General features: G+C 38.0%; 3 protein-coding genes across 5 annotated transcripts in view; all 3 read right to left on the bottom strand.

Annotated features, from left to right (window-relative positions):
- The window catches only part of LOC135775495 (transmembrane protein 269-like), a 103509-nt gene extending 84725 nt beyond the window's left edge, over positions 1-18784 (bottom strand). Inside the window, exons 1-2 of the mRNA XM_065285746.1 lie at positions 18723-18784; positions 13037-13100 (exon numbers count right to left, since the gene is read on the bottom strand). The gene's annotated coding sequence lies outside the window, so the exon portion shown is untranslated. The remainder of the gene's footprint in view (positions 1-13036; positions 13101-18722) is intronic.
- On the bottom strand, positions 171-18807 carry tmem269 (transmembrane protein 269). Of its 3 annotated transcripts, none has more exons than XM_065285753.2 (7): positions 18723-18807; positions 13037-13100; positions 5064-5211; positions 4766-4863; positions 2376-2519; positions 2024-2224; positions 171-1420 (listed from the first exon to the last, which is right to left on the bottom strand). In XM_065285753.2, exons 2-7 carry the CDS (start codon positions 13059-13061, stop codon positions 1311-1313), a joined length of 726 nt encoding a protein of 241 aa, XP_065141825.1. In that variant the 5' UTR covers positions 13062-13100; positions 18723-18807; the 3' UTR covers positions 171-1310. The 3 variants fall into 3 exon arrangements, with proteins under 3 accessions (XP_065141825.1, XP_065141824.1, XP_065141826.1); XM_065285752.2 differs by having other exon boundaries at positions 18661-18784; XM_065285754.2 differs by lacking the exons at positions 13037-13100; positions 18723-18807 and adding an exon at positions 9160-9841.
- Positions 18808-20089: 1282 nt separating this feature from the next.
- Positions 20090-22008, bottom strand: part of LOC135775472 (mucin-5AC) — a 36800-nt gene continuing 34881 nt past the window's right edge. The window contains exons 23-24 of the mRNA XM_065285705.2: positions 20407-20578; positions 20090-20261 (exon numbers count right to left, since the gene is read on the bottom strand). Of these exons, the coding sequence (XP_065141777.1) occupies positions 20159-20261; positions 20407-20578 (275 nt within the window). The 3' untranslated portion in view covers positions 20090-20158. The remainder of the gene's footprint in view (positions 20262-20406; positions 20579-22008) is intronic.

Genomic DNA, 22008 nt, shown 5'->3' with positions numbered 1-22008 from the left:
CAATTTAACATTTGTGACTTGGTTGTCTTATATATGGACAAATATATATTTTTAGTGAGAGAAGATGAAACATGTGCTTCGTATATGTTTTTATGCAAATAAAATTTCTGTAAGGTTTATCTTGGAAATATCAATGGTCAAACTAAAAACAAAAGACAAGACTAAAAAAACACAAGACAAAACACCACTAAATTTTAATATAAATCAACCAACACAAAGTGATGTCTTAACATGGTTACATTGCAAGGTTCTGTTTTCCTATTAAACCCACACACCCAAGTGTACATAGCAAATCAAAAGAAATTTCACTCTCTAAACATTAGCAATTATTTAGGGATACTGTAGAAAGCAGGACCCCTTAAAACAGAGGCCAACATGCACATACTGTACACTTCAACAAAATCCTTTGGTTGGAAGTCAACTTTTTTTGTCAAACCCACCATTCCTAACATTGTTAATTGGTATTTGTTTTGAAGGCTTATCAAATACAATATGAGACATACAGTTTTTTTTTATCATGGTCAAATATTAACCAGGCACTAAATAATCATGATGATAACCGTATCTTAGACATACTGTAGTTTCCTTTACACGTAACTGCACAGATCAGTAAGATGCAAATCCCTTTTTTTAACAATTAAACGTTCCTTTTTTTAAAAATAAATAATTCTAATTATTACAGTTTATGCAAATGTAATGTACTTAAAAAAGCTAATATATTTTAATTATTTTTAAGTTTTAGATATACCAGTGTTATATAAGTGTTTTAATCAGTAAACACAAAATGAAAATATCAGTATTACACATGAAAAAAAAAACTTCAAATCTACTTCCTTAACAACCACCACCAAATAGAAGCAGTTCTACAATTATAAATCCCACAGCAAATTTGCCAAAACCCCTCCTGCCACTTGCTTCTTCAGTTTTGGATCAGTGCAGACGAAATAAGCACCACCCATATATCCTTACATCTCTGTCAACCACTGACAAACTATTATTCTGATCAATTAAACACACGATAATATATGTGCAATGCAGAGGCCATTTCTCTTTCCTCCCATAGTGATTAAAGCATCTAATCAAAGTTTTCGTAACTCTCCCGGATCGGGAAGATTTCATCAGTTTATCTGGGCATAAAAGGTTTATCATCCCAAAAGCTAAATGATTTAGTTTGATTTAAAATGACTTAAAATACTTTAAAATGATCGATATGATTCGATCACAAGAAGCAGTAGGATTCCAACAAGCTGCACAGGCCTTCTCCAGTTGGGAAGAGCCGTCGGGAAGAAATCTTCCAGGCCATTGCTTCTTCACACTTTGGAGCTCCACAGGGCTGTTGGAAACAGTATGTAGGAAACTGACCATAACAAGTAGTAAACACATGCTGAAGGGAAGGAGGAACAAAAGACCATGGCAATTCCTATAGTAAGAAAGAAAAAAACAACTTAATTTATTTGCTCACTAACTGAAAACCTAAGATGTTCCACTATATAAAATATTTTATAAGCATATTATCTGGTGTTCCCATAGCTCACTTGGTACATCATTGTGATAGCAGTATAAAGGTCATGGGTTTGATCCAAGAATACACACAGGCTGATAAAATGTTTTCCAATGTTGTGGTACATTTTTGGGATATATTTATAATTTTTATTACATTTCAACAAGCTGCACAAGTTGATTACATACTTTAGATGAAACCCAGCAAGCATTTTTGCGTTTAAAAGACATCTAATAGCCATCAAAACACAGAGTCTAGGCTAAAACTTAAAAGGCAAAATTTGAGCTGCGAGTGAAAATTTATATCCCAAAAATAAATTAAATAAAACCAAACATTTTGTATTCACTGTTTATCTTCGCAAGTTATGTAACCAAATTCAAGTTTGTTTTGGCTAAAAGTGGGTTACTTATAGTCTGACTATTTGGATCTAAGTGAAATGATGGCTGTTGTTTGCTGGGAAGCATCTGCCAGATGCATAAACGTGAACTCATTTTGTTGGCTCACTTGATTTTAAGTATTTACCTCCGACGTAGACCACTTTCTTCCAGGCTTGAGACTCCAGCACTCGGTCATGTGGGTAGAAGTTCTGGCTCACCATGAAAAGAATCATAGCCACTGCTATTATTCTCAGTACTGCCATATTTTCACCAGTTAGCAGGGAAACGCAAGCTAGAATTGCAGATGAGTAGATGCATGGTAGACCACGGTACATAAAGGGAATTCCTGCAGCAGAAAACAGCACACACACTTCTAAATCAATTATGCTATTGTATTTGCATGATTTCTTTTTATTACATGATTGATTCAATGAAGTTGTGAAAACTATTGTGTGGGTTTGGCACGATTCAGATATTTTATGGTCAAAGTTCCTCACCACTAGAAAAAAAGCAGAGACGCACAAAGACAGACAGCACGTAGACAATGCACAGGATATTGTCTAGCAGACTGGGCGTCCGTAAAAGCAATGATGTCGCTATTCCAAATGTTGTAAAATCAGCAAAATCATCCAACTTTGCACCTGCAATACACAACAAACAAGCACGTTGTTAGAGTAGATGGGGGCATGTTTTCATCCGCCTGTGGGTTTAAAAAAAGGTGGACTGGAATTTCAGCACCGTGGTCAAAAATGCAAGCTATGTCAGATATGCAGAGGGTCCAAAGCTTTGGGACAAAACAGACAATCAGTGAGTGATCCCCTGAATTACAGCCTGCTTCGTCACCAAATAGCTGTCGGTTGACACAACAGGGACTGGAATCAAAATAACACCTAGCTGTGAGGACATGCAGAACAACAATGTGGGACATAAAGCTTATGAGGACAAGTGACTTGGCATTGTTGGAGCTATTTGGGGCAACAAGGAGGACGTGACCATCAGCACATACACCTATCTATTTATGTTCTTCGACTTAAGTGGTTTTATATGTGCGCTAGAAGACCTGCTTGTTTGATTTTGCACAAAAACTTTTTAAATAAATGAAAATAATGTTTGGTAGTTGCACTCAGTTTAGCACAATTTCAACATAGCATTATTGCACTAATACACTTCAGAAATTAATGTCTTTGTATTTTTGTCTTGTTTTCCAGTATACAAAATGCAAAAAAAAAATGTGTAGGTGATTTTGCTTATCAAGTAAATATTATATGAACTAAAAATATTCAGAAAATGTTGTCTTTAGAATTTAGATAATGCAAGTTAAAATAACCACCAAACTATCGGAATTGCAAATATAAGTCTGAATAATCATCTATCGGTATCATTAAAAAAATATATATTTACATCGGTGCATCTCAAAAAGATATTTGCCAGTTCGGTAAGAAAAATTAATATTAATTCAATTAACCTTAATAAAACGTAATAAAGTAAATTTTTCTTAACCCACTGCCAAATATTTTTAGTTGTTTTATGCATAACTTACTTGATTTAATTTTTTTATGAGACTTAAAATGTTAGCTTCTCGACTTAAGGTTTTAAATATTTATGCTGGAAATAAAAAATTTTAAGTGAATATTTGTGAAAACAACATTAGAAAATGTTTAACAACCCTATAGTGTTAAAAATCTGAATTTGTTTTATTTAAGACACAACCAAAACTTTAAATTATATTTGTTAACAATGTTAAGCTGTGGTCAAGAATCACTTCTGTCTCAACTCAGTTTTACCATAGACTGTAAAAAATATGGAAGTAGTGTCCGTGACGTCACCTATTGGTTTGTAAAGAGCTTTTTTGAAGCCAATAGTGGGCGAAGCCATCTTGGCCGCGCGTTAATGGGTAAAGAGGCGGGAAAAGGGTGATGCTGAGGTGGTTGGTTGCTGAAACCATGCCCGCCTAGCTTGACGGTAGTCAAAAGCAGTGGCAGTTCACCTGTCACTCAAGTGGCCACGCTCTTAATTAATATAATTTAAACGGATGAGTTACAACCCCCCCCCCCAAAGTTGTCATGAAAGACAAAATGAGCTATATAGATTTTTATAGCATATCACCCTATAGCCCAAGACAGCTTGCCCACTGAAGCTAAGCAGGGCTGAGCCTGGTCAGTACTTGGATGGGAGACCACCTGGGAAAACCAGGTTGCTGCTGGTAGTGGTGTTAGTGAGACCAGCAGGGGGTGCTCACCCTGTTGTCTGTGTGGGTCCTAACAGCCCAGTATAGTGATGGGGACACTATACTGTCAAAAAGCACCCTCCTTCGGATGAGACGTTAAATCAAGGTCCTGACTATCTGTGGTCATTAAAAATCCCAGGATGTCCTTCGATAAAGAGTAGGGGTGTGCCCGGGCATCCTGGCCAAAACTTGCCCACTGGCCTACTTATCATCCCTCATACTAATTGGCTATATCACTCTATCTCCTCTCCACCAATAAGCTGGTGTGTGGTGGGTGTTCTGGCGCAATATGGCTGCCGTCACATCATCCAGGTGGATGCTGCACATTGGTGGTGGTTGAGGAGATTCCCCTGTTCATATGTAAAGCGCTTTGAGTACTGAGAAAGCGCTATATAAATGTATGGAATTATTTTTATTATTATATAGACCAAAATCACTTTTTGTACCAGGCTGTAAACATATTAAAATGTTTTGTTGTAAAGTTGGGCATCTTAACAAAGGGGGGGGGGGGGGCTATGGGAATTGTCTCCCTTTTGGAGCCAGCTCTAGCGGTCAGCGAATAATTGCAGTTTAAGTAATTTCCTTATTGGCTTCATCAGAGAGATCGGAATGTTGTCCCTCGAGTTCTACTTTATCCCCAGGACACTAATTCTTACTCACCCAATGCAGAACATGCATCCAGTTGCCTAGCAACGGCTCCATCTGCCAAATCCAACAGGTAACCGATCAGAACCAGCCAGCATGCGGCATGATGATGCCTGTGAATAACAATGGGGGCATAATGGTGAACTTTTAAGCTCAAACTTGTTGTCAAGTGAAATTTCTGAGATTTTAAACTTTTTCCACTTTAAAACACATTACTTATCAGTCAGATAACTGTACAGACGTTGATATCAATATCTTTCTCACACTGAAAGTTTATAAAATGATTTTCCTAATCAAAAACGTATGTGCTTACCCACTGAGACTGCAGAGAATTGAGGCCATTCCCATGACCATGTTGGCCATAGAAAGAGCATTGGCAGCATTTTTACGGGCAAACTCCTTCAGATGCACCCAGTTAGCTTTTTCGTTCAGCAACAGTTTGTTAGCATACTGGAAAAAGCCTGGGACCAATGACAAATACTAGCAATTACACAACAGCTCGTATTTCGTCCATACATTGTTTGGAGAGTCCTATGTGACAATATACTAAAAGAGGGTGAAGAAACTGGATACCAGGAAATTACAAGCAGCTTGATTAAGAAAAATATGTTAACTAGTTACACTTTATGATTAATTGTCTGTTTATCATTCTAAAGTACAGGATAAAAACATACCGTGTTTGTAATGATTAACTTTACCTTTCTAGAACATTTACAAGTAAAAAACAAACAGAAAGGAAGTAGATATGTTTACAAATACTTTTACAACTGTAATGCAATAAAATAACTGTAATAATATTTGTCCAATAAAATATACACACTGTATTAGTTAGAAAATGTAACTGTGGTAACTAAAGCCTTCAATTATTAACAGCAAACGTAAATCTGTTATGCACTGATGTACAGAAAGACCTACTCCTAAGAAAATACACCACTGCATTGCCATCAACAAAGCAATTCAATAATATAATTTCAAATGATTGGTCATTTGAATTATAAGCCCTCAATGCATGAAAACCCAAGGTGCTAATGCCACAAAAGGATACAGTTTTCAGAACAGAATAGAAAGAGGTGTTGGGAAAGATCACCACTGGGGTTAAATGTTGTTATTCATTCACAAAGCAGATATTACATATTGATCTACAACCATTACAGCAGATCCCTACAACCAGGCCACCAGAAAAACATGTTCACACTGCAGACAAAAATCCAATCTTTGTGATGGCATGTCAACATTGATGCCATAACAATGATACAGGCAAATGACTTTCTAGTCCAACAACTAGATGCACCTGGTGGTAACAATACAAAACCTATAGAAACTGCAGTTGAACAGCTTTGGCATTGATTTTTTTGATAGGGCTAAGGCCACATCCACACGAAGCCAGAACTGATCTTTTATCCTCTTTTTAAAAAAGGCTGTAAACACGGCGTCGTCTGAAGACACAATCTGCAACTTAAATCGATGTATGCATGTGGCGCTGTCATTCTGCAAAAGAGATACACTACAAGACTTGGATCTTTATGCATATGCATAAACATTGTCTGTGTCTGAAATTCATAAATATGAGCTGACATCACTCACATCTCAAACTTGTCTTCCGACATTTTGAGTACCTGAAGTGGTAGCAAAAGAACTAGAAGCTACTGTATGCCTTCAATATGTTGTGAGCATCAAAATTGCTATTTTTACAACACTAAGAAGGCTCGACACAACACGATACTTTGCTTGAAGTATCACTGTGTCTCTACATGTAAACTCGAGCATTGAGAACATTGTTTTTGTAAACAGAGTTTACTAAAAAGAAGGCTTTGAACAACTGACTTTGGTTGTTTTTGTGTCCGCTCGCCGCCATCTTGCCAGTCAAGATGTATCGATCTGCAAAGGGAGGAGAGTAAAGATATATAATGCACAGATAATTTGTTGTTTTGTTGCAAGTGGAAAACAATATTGACCTTCTAGTTGAAAAAGGAGCCTTATATGAGATTCATTCATTAATTCGCATTCGGAAATGGATTATTTACGTCTGGCAAAGATGGCGAGCGGACACCATAACAGCCAAAGTCAGTTGTTGAAAAACTTTCTTTTTAGTAAACTCTGTGTACACAAACAATGTTCTCAATGCTCACGTTCATGTTGATACTTGAGAAGTTTCATGTTGTGTTGTGCCTTCTTTGTGTTGTAAAAATAGTGGTAGCAGCGGACAGCGGCTGGAAGAATGCATCAGGGATCGAGTAGGCATCACACCCTAACCAAGATTTTTTCTTAAAGTAGTGTTTCTTTTCCTGACAGTCGAGGTGCGAAATGTTGTCTTCCTGTCTCCATAAGAATCATAGACAGTAAAAGATAAGAAATCCGTAAATCGTAGCAAGCTAGCCGATGCTTGTCAGTAGCCTACTCAAGATGGCGGCATGCAACTGGAATGAGGTAAAAGGTCACATGACTGAGGCTGTTTCTCAATTCCAAGAACACAAAGAACGGACTTGCATTTTCGTGGAGATCGGTCTTGATAGGCATCCTTGGAAGAACGATCTCAGAAGGTTGCGAGAACACAGAAAGCACTTGTGAGAATTAAGATGTGTGCGCTCTTCCTGTGCGATCTTCCTGATGTGTGCGATCTTCCTGTTTCTCAATGTCAAGGATACTTGCATGCCGCCATCTTGAGTACCTACTGAGAACCAGTAGGCTACTGACAAGCATTGGCTAGCTTGCTACGATTTATGGATTTCTTATCTTTTACTGTCTATGATACACATATGAGATATTTCTCGAAAGATGGACTCACTCCTTGGTTGAAATTCCGAGGATCCTCGACATTGGAACAGTTCTTTGACGGATGTTGATGAAGTAGCATCCTTGAAATTCTGGCTTCCCAAGATCCTTCCATGGCATTGAGAAATGGGTAGTGCCTGATATTCATGGATAGACGTTTCATCGTACGCATGTGTGGTCCTAACTTCCAGTTTCAATTTTTTTATGCTCTGACTAGTTACTAAACTGAACTCTTGAACAAATACCTTGTCGAAAAAAAAACAAATGTTTTGGTATCCTAGGTAATCTACGTGTTTATTTGGCTTGTTATATAAATAAACTATGTTGAAGTTACGTGTTGACCACGAAAGCCGCTTGTTTATGTTGTTACTGCTGAAACTGTCTATACCCTTAAAAGGTGCCGCCATTTGTAGTGGTGTCCGATATTATAGTGGATATTATCAAGTTCACTTTTTCATTCCCATACTGCACCGCAACTGAGTGTAAATCCGATGTGCAAACAACGGCTAGCTGTTACCATTTCACTGTGAAGCGTGTGCCAAATCAATTCAATCATTTACTAATTTAAGTGTACTATATTAGCAAACCAATGTAGGGAATCAGGGTTTAGGGTAGGGTTGGCAACCTTCTCACTCTGAAATACAGGACAAATGATCACCTGTCGCAGCAGTGCGGATATGGTTTTGTGTAACTTAAATTTAAGCCATTTGTTAAAATGATAGCTTATCTCCTCATTAAGTCTTAATTTATAACTCTTATGCCTTGGCAACAGTAGGTTTAATAATAGTTTGATCTGCTTCTCAGTTCTTGTGGCACCACATGAAGTCTAAAAAGCCTGTATCAGGCTTTGGTTAGATCAGGGTAGCAGGCAAAAAACGGGACAAATAAATTAGGCCCAAAACAGGGGACACCCCGGCTAATATGGGACAGTTGGCAACCCTAGTAATGTATCCTCTTTTTTTAAATGCGGTTTCAGGTTCCCAAAATGCCGGATCCGTATGGACGAAACGCAGATATTTTTACATAAATATCCAAACGAGTCTCCGTGTGGATGGGCTCTTTATAAATAATCATGTGTGTCAATATTAGATTTGAGCTGCCAGTGTGAACAAGGCTTAACTGACACCAGACAACCCCAAAGACAGTTGAAGCATCAGTGACTCTCAGAGCCCTGCTGGGAAACCCAGCATACCAGCAAGACCAGAATATGTTGTGTTTTGGTGCTGGTTTGCTAGTGAACACCAGCTAAACCAGCACCAAACCACCATCAGCACCAGCTAAACCAGCACTAGCACCAGCATCCCATGTTGTTCATACCAGCAAGACCAGCATATGTTGTGTTTTGGTGCTGGTATGCTGGTGACCACCAGCTAAACCAGCATCAAACCAGCATAATTCCCATGCTGGTTTGATGCTGTTTTTTTCAGCAGGGAGGCTGACTTTGATGTTCCTGGGAACACTGGCTTGATCAGCAATCATTTGATTGGTCGATAAAGAGGCATGGAAATCATGGTTTGGATAAGAAGCTACGCTTGCTCACATCCACAAAAACTGGCAGTCATGTTTAAAGCAGTGTCTTGTCCTGCATATTTTGAAAAGAAGCTGTAATGATCTTAAACTAAATTAAGTCAGACAACCTTGTTAAAATTCCAGTGCTTTTCCTTAAGTGTGCCCAAGAAGACTGTTACTTTTTAAGCGCTGCAAAGATTTTCAATGAAGGCAGTCAAAGAAGTCGTTGTACTGGAGTAAATCAGTAAGCATTTCTCTAGAGCAGTTGTCTCCAACATGGTGCCCGCGGGCACCAGGTTGCCCGCACAGAGTCTGTGAGATGCCTGCCAAAGCACATTCTATTAATAACCTCAATTTTAATATTTATTCATTACATATTTTATATATTAACTTGGCTTCTTTTTTGTATGTCAACAAGTGAAACAAAAAAAGGTGATATCCAAAAAGTAGCCCTCCAGATTGTTTTATCCAATGTCGTAGCCCTTGCTCACAAAAAGGTTGGGGACCCCTGCTCTAGAGACACACAAGTATAACACATGTTACATTCAGCATGTAATAAGCTTATAATACTGGAGATATAAATCCCATGCTATTTGCAAAATCATATCTGTATGCATGATAGACCCACCGTTCTTCTTGCACAAAAAGACTGCACTGTGCATTGGGAAACAGGCAAACTTGTATTCCTGCTTTTCTATAAGGTGAGGGGAGCATGCAAGAAGACATGCAAAATGCTTTGCATTTCAGTATATGTATATTAAGCTCACTGCTACAAATTCAAAGTATTGCCTAGCATTTACATAGACATCAAAAAAGTTGTCAGGGTTCCTACTATTGCGCTTTGAAGTGATTCCAAAGCCAGTCGATTTTGAAGCGATTCTTCATCTGAAAGAAAACAGTCGATGAGACATAGCACATGCCAACATACAGAATTCACCACAGACTTTAGTTAATGTTTAATTTAATTTTTTTTACTTTAGATTAACAAAATAGGAACATTGTAGGAGGTGTAGAATTAGTGTCTTTGTTTAACTAATAAAAGTTTAATTATTAAAAGTATTTTTGATATGGAAAACATGCTTTATGCATGTTTTTTAATTTATTTTAATGAAAGGAAATGTTGTTTTTCATATGAAGTAATCATATTCAAACTTAATGACATAATTAGGTTAATAAAAAAAAATAATTATACCCCATTTTTTTTGTTTACCAAAAACGAATCTGTGCCACTATGTAAAATCTATGCATGTGCAAATAATGGCTTTGATCTTTTTTTGGAGGGGTGATAGAAAGATGGAATATTAGAGTATGTGTGACAAACAATCACACAAAACAAAATGCCTGACACAAAATACATCAGTATTGGACTAAAAATATTAAAGCAGTTGATGAAAGTAGTATCCTGGCTTTGTTACACGCTTCTGTAACTGTGCCGGCTGCCATCGATTTCTTCTTCCGTGCACTTAGAGGACTTTGCTGAGAATTTGTCGTGGCATTTAACAGATTTTGCAAAAAAAGCGGTATTTCTAAATGGCCTCAGGCCAGGATTAACTGGATTTCAAGCTAATGTATTTGATGAACGTATAATACCTGGCGTCAATAACATTATCTAATTTTTGACGGAGGTGGCGTATCTTCATTTCTTAAAAGTACTGTTTCAACCAAACAGAGGATATGAAGATATAATAAACTCATAATGTGAAAACTTCAGAGAAAACTAGCTGTAGAGTTCAAATGACATATTACATGTCCAAATTAAAAACAAAATGTATTGCCTTTGCTAATAGCATATTACATGAAGCTGATTGTCTCAGTTATCAACAGGAACCTCAAATGCATGGCAAGTTATTTCATTATAACTGATGTTATATTCAATGAATTCAAGGTTATTTGCATGCATGCTTCTTCCATTCCACATGACAGAAGCCCAGAATGATGATATTAATATGCTTAAACACAGTTTAATACCATATATAGGAACATAGTGTAGAAGCTCAAAATAGTTGTGTAACCTCTAACAGTTACAAACCCAGCCAGCTAGCCAAAGTGACTACTGTATTGCCAGTCTTTGCTAAATAGTAGATTAAATCTGCAAAACAGGCACTGGGCAACTACCATACATGCAGTTCACTATAATAAACAACTACATTTGGGAAGTCAAACCCATTTTTACAACTTCACAAAAGTAAAACTTACTATTGCGTCATAATTAACCAAAGGACAAAAAGCACAATATTGAAACATGATAAACACAGGTTTTCTCGATAACATTTTATATACAGCCCGCAATTTACTGTGAAATTAAACAATTTACAGTGAAACTATTTGTAATAACCTACAAGTACCTCTACAGCATGTACCCGTAGGTATAAGGGAATGATGTGCTACATTTTGGAAGTGAAGGGGTTAGAATATGGAAAATTACAAATTATTTATACAGGAAGTTTTTTATAACTACAGGGTACCTATTGTAATATTACTCTTCTAACACAAATAAATCAATGTATGCGAAACACTGCAATTACCATCCAAATAGTGCTTAACTCATTAACTTCACCTGCTTGCTTACCTTCTTCGATGTATAAAACACGCGGATCGGTGACAACGCAGGGGGATGAAGCTAACTGTGGGCTGCTGCCGCTGCACTTGGGCTCTTCCACGGGCACGGATGAAAGTGAACCAAAGTAGTTTGTTAGTTTAGGAATTTTGCATCCCTTTTCTGCCTTTCGAGTTTGTTTTTCCTACTCCAGCGAGCGATTTGTAGGCCTACCGATGTTCTACATGAAAGCATAACGAAAAGAGGCGTTTCCCAACGTCATGGCGCAAAGTGTAGAGGTAATTTGATTGGGCGGTGAATTGTATCAGTCAGGCACATTTTCCAATAACTTCTTGTTATTTTATTCTACACAAATCAACCACCTATGACTTGACAATCTCATTTCCTCCAGCCAATCACAGGCCCCCTAATCCCGCGGGGCCCTGGGGCTTCAGCCCCACCTAGCCCTTACGTTAATCTGGCCCTGAGCATTATAGTCAAATATAATTTATGCAATATGTAAAACTTTTCATATGCATTACATGCCGCGCAATGAAAGCTATGGTGTTTTCCTTCTCCACCTCCAGTAAAATAGGGATCTGAATCGAATGCAGCTAGTCGCTTGCTGTATTGATCAAACGCTTTGGTTGACTGACCTGGCGCACGTTCAAGCTCAGGCACAACGTTTTGTTATGGTTGAACAACATGTTTTGGTAAAAGGTGTCAAAAGATTTGAGATATGTTTTCTCCTGTTTGGTGGGTGTGTCAAATGCCAGTGTCAGTGTCCCGCGGGCCTTGTGGCTTCAGCCCCATCTAGCCCCTATGTATTCAAATATAATTTATGCAATATGTAAAACTTCTCATATGCATGACATGCCGCACTAGAAAGCGATGTTGTTTTCCTTCTCCATTTTTTGGGGGCTGAAAAAAACGTTAAATGCAATCGACATGGGCTGGAGAAGGTGCACGATTTGTTAAAACATAACCCACAGCTTAATTTACAAGACCCTAATCAATGCAACTTGAATCCTTGATGGAAAAGAAGACCAACAAAAGGAAGAAGCCATGCAGCAAAGTATAACAAAAATTTCCTACTTTATTGTTATGAGTTTTTATTTGAAATCTAATGTTTTAGGTAAATTAACTGCAAAATAAGTTGTTTTTAAAATAAAATCATAACACACTTAATACATAATTTCCCCCTATTACCCACAGATTGTTGTCTATAGTAAATCATACATACCACGTAAGATTACAATGGGTACCCTGTAGTTATAAAATATTTACAGTATAATCCATTTTAAATTTTCCAGATTCATAACCCTTTTATTATCCAAACTTTGCACATTTTTCCCTTATACCTCTAACTACTGCTAATGTTTAATTACACAGTACGTTGCGGGCTGTTATCTAAAGCAAAGAAGCAGCAACAATCAACATTCGAGAAGAGTGATTTTAAATCTACATACCAGAAGATGGAGTTAAGAAGATCATGGTGGTCTCCAAATGTCTTCAAGCAAAACAGCACTGCAACTAAAACAACAAGAAAATCTGTTTTACCACCTGAACAATATTATGGTAGACCTATTGTCATTTATTTTTCTTGCATTCAAGCTTTTTTAATAAATCCTAACGTATAATTGTGTCTCGTCCTCTGATATTATAATCAGGACGACTTACAAGTAATATAATATTACATTCATTCACACTTCATAGGCAACTCATCACAATAACAGGTTTTAAACCATCTGTAAAGCATAGTTTTTATCCCACAATATATAAAGATTAAAACATAACACTGTGCTATATTTGCTAGTAAGGACTTAAAACCGTGAACAAAACTAACTAAAAGATTAAAAGCAAAATCTTCGTCCAATAATAACAACTAGATAGAAAAGTTCGTCGGAACAAACTTTATGTTGGCTTGAGAAAGCCTAGTCTGAGAGTAGAGTTTGACAACTTAGCATGAAGCTATCATGATTTAAGATAAAGCTAGCATGATTTAACATGAAGCGAACATGATTTAGCATGAAGCTAGCATGAAGCTAGCATCATTTAACATGAGGCTAGCATGATGATAGCATGATTAGCATAAAGCTAGCATGATGCTAGCATGATTAGCATGAAGCTAGTATGATGCTAGCATGATTAGCATGATGCTAGCATGATTAGCATGAAGCTAGCATGATGCTAGCATGATTAGCATGATGCTAACATGATTAGCATGAAGCTAGCATGATTAGCATGAAGCTAGCATGATTAGCATGAAGCTAGCATGATGTTAACATGATTAGCATGAAGCTAGTATGATTAGCATGAAGCTAGCATGATGCTAGCATGATTAGCATGAAGCTAGCATGAAGTTAGCATGATTAGCATGAAGCTAGCATGAAGTTAGCATGATTAGCATGAAGCTAGCATGAAGTTAGCATGATTAGCATGAAGCTAGCATGAAGCTAACATGATGCTAGCATGATTAGCCTGAAGCTAGCATGATGTTAGCATGATTAGCATGATGCTAGCATGATTAGCATGAAGCTAGCATGAAGATAGCATGATTAGCATGAAGCTAGCATGATGTTAGCATGAAGCTAGCATGATGTTAGCATGATTAGCATGAAGCTAGTATGATTAGCATGAAGCTAGCATGATGTTAGCATAATTAGCATGAAGCTAGCATGAAGCTAGCATGATGTTAGCATGATTAGCATGAAGCTAGCATGATGTTAGCATGATTAGCATGAAGTTAGCATGATGCTAGCATGATTAGCATGAAGCTAGCATGATGTTAGCATGATTAGCATGAAGCTAGTATGATTAGCATGAAGCTAGCATGATGTTAGCATAATTAGCATGAAGCTAGCATGATTAGCAGGAAGCTAACATGAAGCTAACATTTATTGCGTTGCTAGGGTACTAAGTTTGGTTGCTAGGGAGAAAATTGCCATCCCATAATGATCACCCTTCAAGCCACAAGTAAAACGGTCCAACCCCCGTGTCTCTACAATGTTCTGATGCGGAGATATAAGGCTTTGTTTATTCCGTTGCTAGGGTACTAAGTTTGGTTGCTAGGGAGAAAATTGGCATCCCATAATGATCACACTTCAAGCCACAAGTAAAACGGTCCAACCCCCGTGTCTCTACAATGTTCTGATGCGGAGATATAAGGCTTTGTTTATTCCGTTGCTAGGGTACTAAGTTTGGTTGCTAGGGAGAAAATTGGTATCCCATAATGATTACACTTCAAGCCACAAGTAAAACGGTCCAACCCCTGTGTCTCTACGATGTTCAGATCCAGAGATATAAGGCTTTGTTTATTATGTTGCTAGGGTCTTCATATTTTGTTGCTAGGGGCGTGGCTTAATACCTCAATAAGAATCCCAAGAGACTGATTGGATGCCTGAGTAAAATGAGCCCACCCCTATGTCTCTATGACACTCTGGTGCAAAGATATCCATCTGTGCTTTTTATAATGGTAGTCTATGGGAGATGTTGCTAGGGTACCCAAAATTGTTGCTAGGGGCGTGGCTTAATAGCTCTGGGGTGATCCTAAGAGACTGATTGGATGCTTGAGTAAAATTAGCCCACCCCCATGTCTCTAAGACACTCTAAAGTGAAGATATTCCATCTGGGACGCTTTTATTCCCTTTTATGGGCATGTTTCCTGCCCCATTATAAGTCAATGGGAAATTTTGGGGGCCCCTTACACCCCAGGGGTACAGCTTACACCCCATTGTGAGGTATGTTCTTACAGAGCCTGTCAGCCTCCTTAAATGTGGTAAGCCACAAGTTTCTACAAGTTTCTCACTCGCAGCTATGACCCGTCAAAGTTTGTCTCAATGTTAAGTCAATGGAAATTTTGGGGTGTTTCAGCGCCCCGTTTAGGAATTCGGAAGGTCCCATCAGTTAGAAAAGATATAGCAACTCGAGTCAGATCAGACCGAAGGTATGTCCAAAGTTTGATGGCTGTAGCTTGAAAGCTCTAGGACGAGTTAGAGTTAGAAATTTTAGTCTCAGAAGAAAAAGAATAATAATAATAACTAGATATTAAAGTTTGAAGACAAACTTTATGTTGGCTTGAAAAAGCGTAGCCTGAACGTTTAAAACGGATTGACAGAAGTTTAGTTTAGTAGGCTATCTGGCAGTTAGTATGTTTAAGTATGAAGCTAACATGATTAGCATGAAGCTAGCATGAAGCTAACATGATTAGCATGAAGCTAGCATGATGCTAGCATGATTAGCATGAAGCTAGCATGATGCTAGCATGATTAGCATGAAGTTAGCATGATGCTAGCATGATTAGCATGAAGCTACCATGATGCTAGCATGATTAGCATGAAGCTACCATGATGCTAGCATGAAGCTAGCATGATTAGCATGAAGCTAGCATGATGCTAGCATGATTGGCATGATGCTAGCATGATTAGCATGAAGCTAGCATGATGCTAGCATGATTAGTATGTAGCTAGCATGAAGCTAGCATGATGTTAGCATGATTAGCATGAAGCTAGCATGATGCTAGCATGATTAGCATGAAGCTAGCATGATTAGCATGTAGCTAGCATGATGCTAGCATGATTAGCATGTAGCTAGCATGAAGCTAGCATGATTAGCATGAAGCTAGCATGATGTTAGCATGAAGCTAGCATGATGCTAGCATGATTAGCATGAAGCTAGCATGATGCTAGCATGATTAGCATGAAGCTAGCATGATGCTAGCATGATTAGCATGTAGCTAGCATGATGCTAGCATGATTAGCATGTAGCTAGCATGAAGCTAGCATGATGCTAGCATGATTAGCATGAAGCTAGCATGATGCTAGCATGATTAGCATGAAGCTAGCATGATTAGCATGAAGCTAGCATGAAGCTAGCATGATGCTAGCATGATTAGCATGAAGCTAGCATGATTAGCATGAAGCTAGCATGATGTTAGCATGATTAGCATGTAGCTAGCATGAAGCTAGCATGAAGCTAGCATGATTAGCATGAAGCTAGCATGATTAGCATGAAGCTAGCATGATTAGCATGAAGCTAGCATGATGCTAGCATGATTAGCATGAAGCTAGCATGATGCTAGCATGATTAGCATGAAGCTAGCATGATGCTAGCATGATTAGCATGAAACTAGCATGATTCTAGCATGATTAGCATAAAGCTAGCATGATGCTAGCATGATTAGCATGAAGCTAGCATGAAACTAGCAAGATTAGCATGAAGCTAGCATGAAGCTAGCATGAGGCTTGCATGATTAACATGAAGTTAGCATGAGAATAGCATGATTAGCATGAAGCTAGCATGATTTAACGTGAAGCTAGCATGATTAGCATGATGCTAGCATGATTAGCATTAAGCTAGCACTATTTAGCGTGCAGCTAACAAGATTTAACATGAAGTTAGCATGATTTAGCATGAAGTTAGCAAGATTTATTATGAAATTAGCATAAAGCTAGCATGAAACTAGCATGAAGCTAGTATGACTTAGCATGGAGCTAGCATGAAGCTAACATGACCCAAAGACCCAACCCCCATGTCTCTAAGATGTTCAGATCCAGAGATATAAGGCTTTGTTTATTATGTTGCTAGGGTGCTCAAATTGGTTGCTAGGGGCGTGGTTTAATACCTCAGTAGGAATCCTAAGAGACTGATTGGATGCCTGAGTAAAATGAGCCCACCCCTATGTCTCTATGACACTCTGGTGTAAAGATATCCATCTGGGCTTTTTATAATGGTAGTCTCTGGGAGATGTTGCTAGGGTACCCAAAATTGTTGCTAGGGGCGTGGCTAAATAGCTTTGGGGCGATCCTAAGAGACTGATTGGATGACTGAGTAAAATGAGCCCACCCCCATGTCTCTACGACACTCTAAAGTAAAGATATTCCATCTGGGACGCTTTTATTCCCTTATATGGGCATGTTTCCTGCCCCATTATAAGTCAATGGGAAATTTTGGGGGCCTCTTACACCCCAGGGGTATAGCTTACACCCCATTGTGATGTATGTTCTTACAGAGCCTGTCAGCCACCTTAAATGTGGTAAGCCACAAGTTTCTACAAGTTTCTCACTCACAGCTATGACCCGTCAAAGTTTGTCTCAATGTTAAGTCAATGGAAATTTTGGGGTGTTCGAGACCCCCGTTTAGGAATTCGGAAGGTCCCATCAGTTAGAAAAGATATAGCACACTAAGTCAGACCAGTCTGAAGGTCTGTGGAAAATTTGGTGCATGTAGCTTGAAAGCCCTAGGACGAGTTAGTGTCAGAAATTTTGGGGTAGAATAATAAGATATAAGTTTAATAGCAATAACAATATATTGGCTTTTTCAAAGCCAACATAATAATAATAATAAGTTTAAGTGCAACAACAGTATGTTGGCTTTCTCAAGCCAACATAATAAATTCGATTTACGAGGCGCTGCGCAGACAAGTCGAACTATAACATCAAAGTACCGCGCTGTTAGATCTGCGCAGCGCCGCGAAGTTCCAACACACCCCCTTTTAAGTGCGCGTTAACTCCTGCCTCAGTACCAGGGGTCTGTTGTTACATAAGCCAGTTAGAGACGAATCTGTTATTCTGCACGCATTTCGACAAAACAGATGTCATGACGATGAAAAACTTCCATAAATTTACCAACACATTTCAATGCGCACTTGACGCGATGACGGATGCATTACGAGTATGCAGCCCACACTTCAAAAGTAATCAGCACCACATGACTGAAACGAAATCAAATATTATTCATATCTTTAAGCATTTGTTCTACTGTGACAACAGAAGCCGCAAATCCAGTTGTCTCCGCATCACTTTTGCATGACCCACATGCAAAAACATGATTGTGGAAGACTGATACGCGCGCGCACTTACCTTAAGGCATGGAAAAGATGCTCATTCAATGTTTATTATAAGCACATATAAAATATCGTTTTAATCGATACACCCAATAAGATTACAAGCTTACTTGCCCTTATTATGTCACACAAGATATCCGATATTTATTCTGTCAAGCAATTTAAATAAGCAGCATATTAACAGTTACTATTATTGCTAAAATAAAATGTAACTATATAAAGCCTTGTTTCTCAGAACTTAAAACTTACCCCCAATTCTAGCAAACAAGCGCAGCGACTCAGAATTTAGGCAGACAATCCAAAATACTGACCTTTAGAGAACACAACGCATGTACCATTTGAAGCGATTTTTTTTTTAAAGGGACAGTTAGACTGGAATATTCCACCGGAAATGACGGTACCACAGTTCTAGCGCTTTCTATCGAAACGTCACGATGAAGAGAGATTAAAAAATGTCTATGTCCCTACTGAAAAATCCAGCTAAGACCAGCATAAGGTGGTGAGCAGGTTTAAGATGGTCTCCCAGCTTGGTTTTAGCTGGAATTGCTGGTGTGGTAAGCTGGTCTGGCTGTGTTTTGATCACATTTTAAACTGGTCAAGCTGTGTTTTGGTCACTTTTTAAACTGGTCTAGATGGACTTAGCTGGTCAGGCTGGAAGACCAGCTTTAACCTCCTACTGCCATCTTAAACCAGCTTAAAACCAGCTACCAGTTTATGCTGGTCTTAGCTGGATTTTTCAGTCACAATAATTCTCCAAGATCTGTCTCTGAGGAAACATGTCTGTTTCTGCAATACAGTGCATCATGGAGTGCAAATACAAACATCTAAAAACCTGAATTGTTGCAAACTAATTTCTGGCATTTGTTTTAAGGTAGCAAGCCTGTCTGCAGAACCCTGTAAACGTTTAGTGACAGTAATTTCCACGTTTTAGATAAACACATTTGCAACTACATGAATTTTGTTATTAAAAGCAGCCAAAATTTATCAAAACCATGTTATATTTCAGCATCTTTATTATAGTAGGTACATCACACCTAGAAAATCAAAATTGTAGCTATGCTCCTCCTTTTATCATGCAGCTTCTTGAGATCTCACCCTTAAATGTTTTAAACAATTTTTAACTTCAATTTCTTTATTTGGTCAAAGTTATCCATTTGAGAACACAATTTTTTACAAAATGAAATCGTCACATACTGGCACAATTATGTTTGTTTACAAGTTACCGCTTTAAATAATTAGATAAAGATCATAAACACTTATTGTAAGGTTTCAAAGTACATCAGTGGTTCTCTGGGGGCCCCTGAGTGAGATTGTGTCAGGGGGCCGCATGAGGCACTTTATAAAATATTTATCATAAATTCTGTGTAATTTAAAGCTCAGAAAAAAGAAGTCTAACTAACAGCACTACATTGTAAAATTTAGTATATTTTAATTCAAATTTTAAGTTTTGGATTAAATTTTCTTTGGGGGGCATGAAGGGATGCACCGTACATGCCTTCAAATTAAGTGAATGGCTATTTTTAAAACAATTAGTTAAGTAAATTGCAAATAAGTAAAAATTCACATGAAATATTTCTCATTGTCGCTCCAGAAATAAAGTTTTGCATTTTATAACATAACCTGTATCACAATATAATCTAGGAAAAAATTTATGAATGAAAAACAAACAAAGTTGTATTGATTTAATCATGGTTATTTTAATCAGCGTTTTGTGAATTGTGGCAATTCATTCAGTATTCTCAGAAATTTAGCAGAAACTCTTTGGACATGTGAAGCGGACCTTGTAGTTCTGACAGACGCCTCCAATCTGCTGTGCATTTTTGCAGCCAAAGCCCAGTAATGGATCATATCTGCAGAATAAGAGCAGGTACTTGTTAGTTTACAAACTGGAAAAGTGTCATGAGTGCAAAATTGTGATACGGGCACAGTGCCTCAATAAAAGTGCACTTTTGTTATTCATTTTGAACCAATAAAATGTTATGTTTGTAACCATACACTTCAAAGTTGTTTCCAGTTGGCATTACAGTGGTCCCGCTAATGGTTGCGACCTCAATGGCAATTGGTTGAGGGCAGGCCTGTTGTGGAATTTCAGCCAGAATATCTGTCAGGGTCTCATAGTCTCCAACACCTCCAGGGCTATCCCGGTTGATCCAGGGTTTCCTACAAACTAAAATGTAACGTCTCATAAGTTGAAATATTACAATCAAATATCACAATGGTTTTTGTAAAATAATCTAAAAGATGTGCCTTCAAAGCACAGCATTACCACATAAACACATGCTATGACAAGGTCACCTACTTGAGCAAAATGAATCGGGGCAGAGAAAGCGCACTTTATAATCCACACACTGCACACCTCCTTGTTCTGAATTCACACAGGCAAACCCAGAGATAGTATTATACCTTTAGAAGATACACAATGACATCACAATGATCTTGACATTCAATAGTCAAAATGTAACTTGTTACCAGAAGTCCAGTTTACATGCTTTGTGGAGAAACAAGTTATTTTTACGCTTACGCTTGGAAGATGTTTCCAGTTTGAGAAGCTTGTAGGCCAGCGACGGTCTGAGCCTCTATTCCGATTGGATTCTGACATATCAACCCAGGCTTTTCATTGAGAAGATCAGACAAAGTTTCATAGTCTCCATTTCCACTGGGATCATCACGGTCAAACCATTGAGTTACACACTCTGATAAATATAAATGCAGATTAATACAAAAAATGTAAACGCACAAAACAAGCAGATCTGAGTAATAAACCACATTTTAGGATACTAACTTGATTGGCAAAAACTTTGTGGACAAGTGAAACGAACCCTGTAGTCCTTACATGACAATTTCCCATTTACACAGGCAAAGCCCTGTAGAGGGTCAAATCTACAAAAAAAAAATCAGCATTCATTAAAAGCATTTACTTTATTGTACAAGAAACTTGCAATATTATATTAAAAGGGATTTTTCTGTAATGACCATAATGACTTAAATGTTAAACATACGTTTGAAAAATGCTTGAAGTCTGCTGTATTTGGATCCCGCTAAGGGTTGTGACCTCAATCGCGATAGGTTGAGGGCAGACCTGTAGTGGGTATTCTATCTGAATATGATCGAGGGTCTCAAAGTCTCCAACGCCTCCAGGGTTATCACGGTCTATCCAAGGTGTCCTACAGCCTGATGCAGAAGGTGACCAGCTTAACAACTTATTATCTCATTAAAATGCAAGACATGTGTTGCTAGGATTTCAAAAAAAGCTTAAAAAGTTTTCATAAGTTTTGTGTTACACATACAATACATTATACCACAGGGCTGTTGAATACTTTATTCTGATTGGTTGAGAAATGTTCAATGGGTACACATTTTTCGATAAACGCAAACTTAACCTGTCAAATGGCTTTAAATAGCCACCAGAGCAAATAAGCAATGTCTTTGGCAACGTGGTACAAGCTAAATATTTCCTTAAAACATTTGGCACTTTGATCCAAAGCCATTTACAATGTTTTCAGTAAGTGTATTCCCCGGGACTTTTGAATTGCTTACTGAATTCTCTACCAAGTGAGCTACAGGAGCTAAAGAAAACGTTACTTTGTTTTATTTGTT

Source organism: Paramisgurnus dabryanus, chromosome 21 (assembly GCF_030506205.2).
Source record: "Paramisgurnus dabryanus chromosome 21, PD_genome_1.1, whole genome shotgun sequence".
NCBI classification, from domain to species: Eukaryota; Metazoa; Chordata; class Actinopteri; order Cypriniformes; family Cobitidae; genus Paramisgurnus; species Paramisgurnus dabryanus.
Note: the sequence above shows the minus strand (reverse complement) of the source record. Positions and strands in the feature narration are given on the sequence as shown.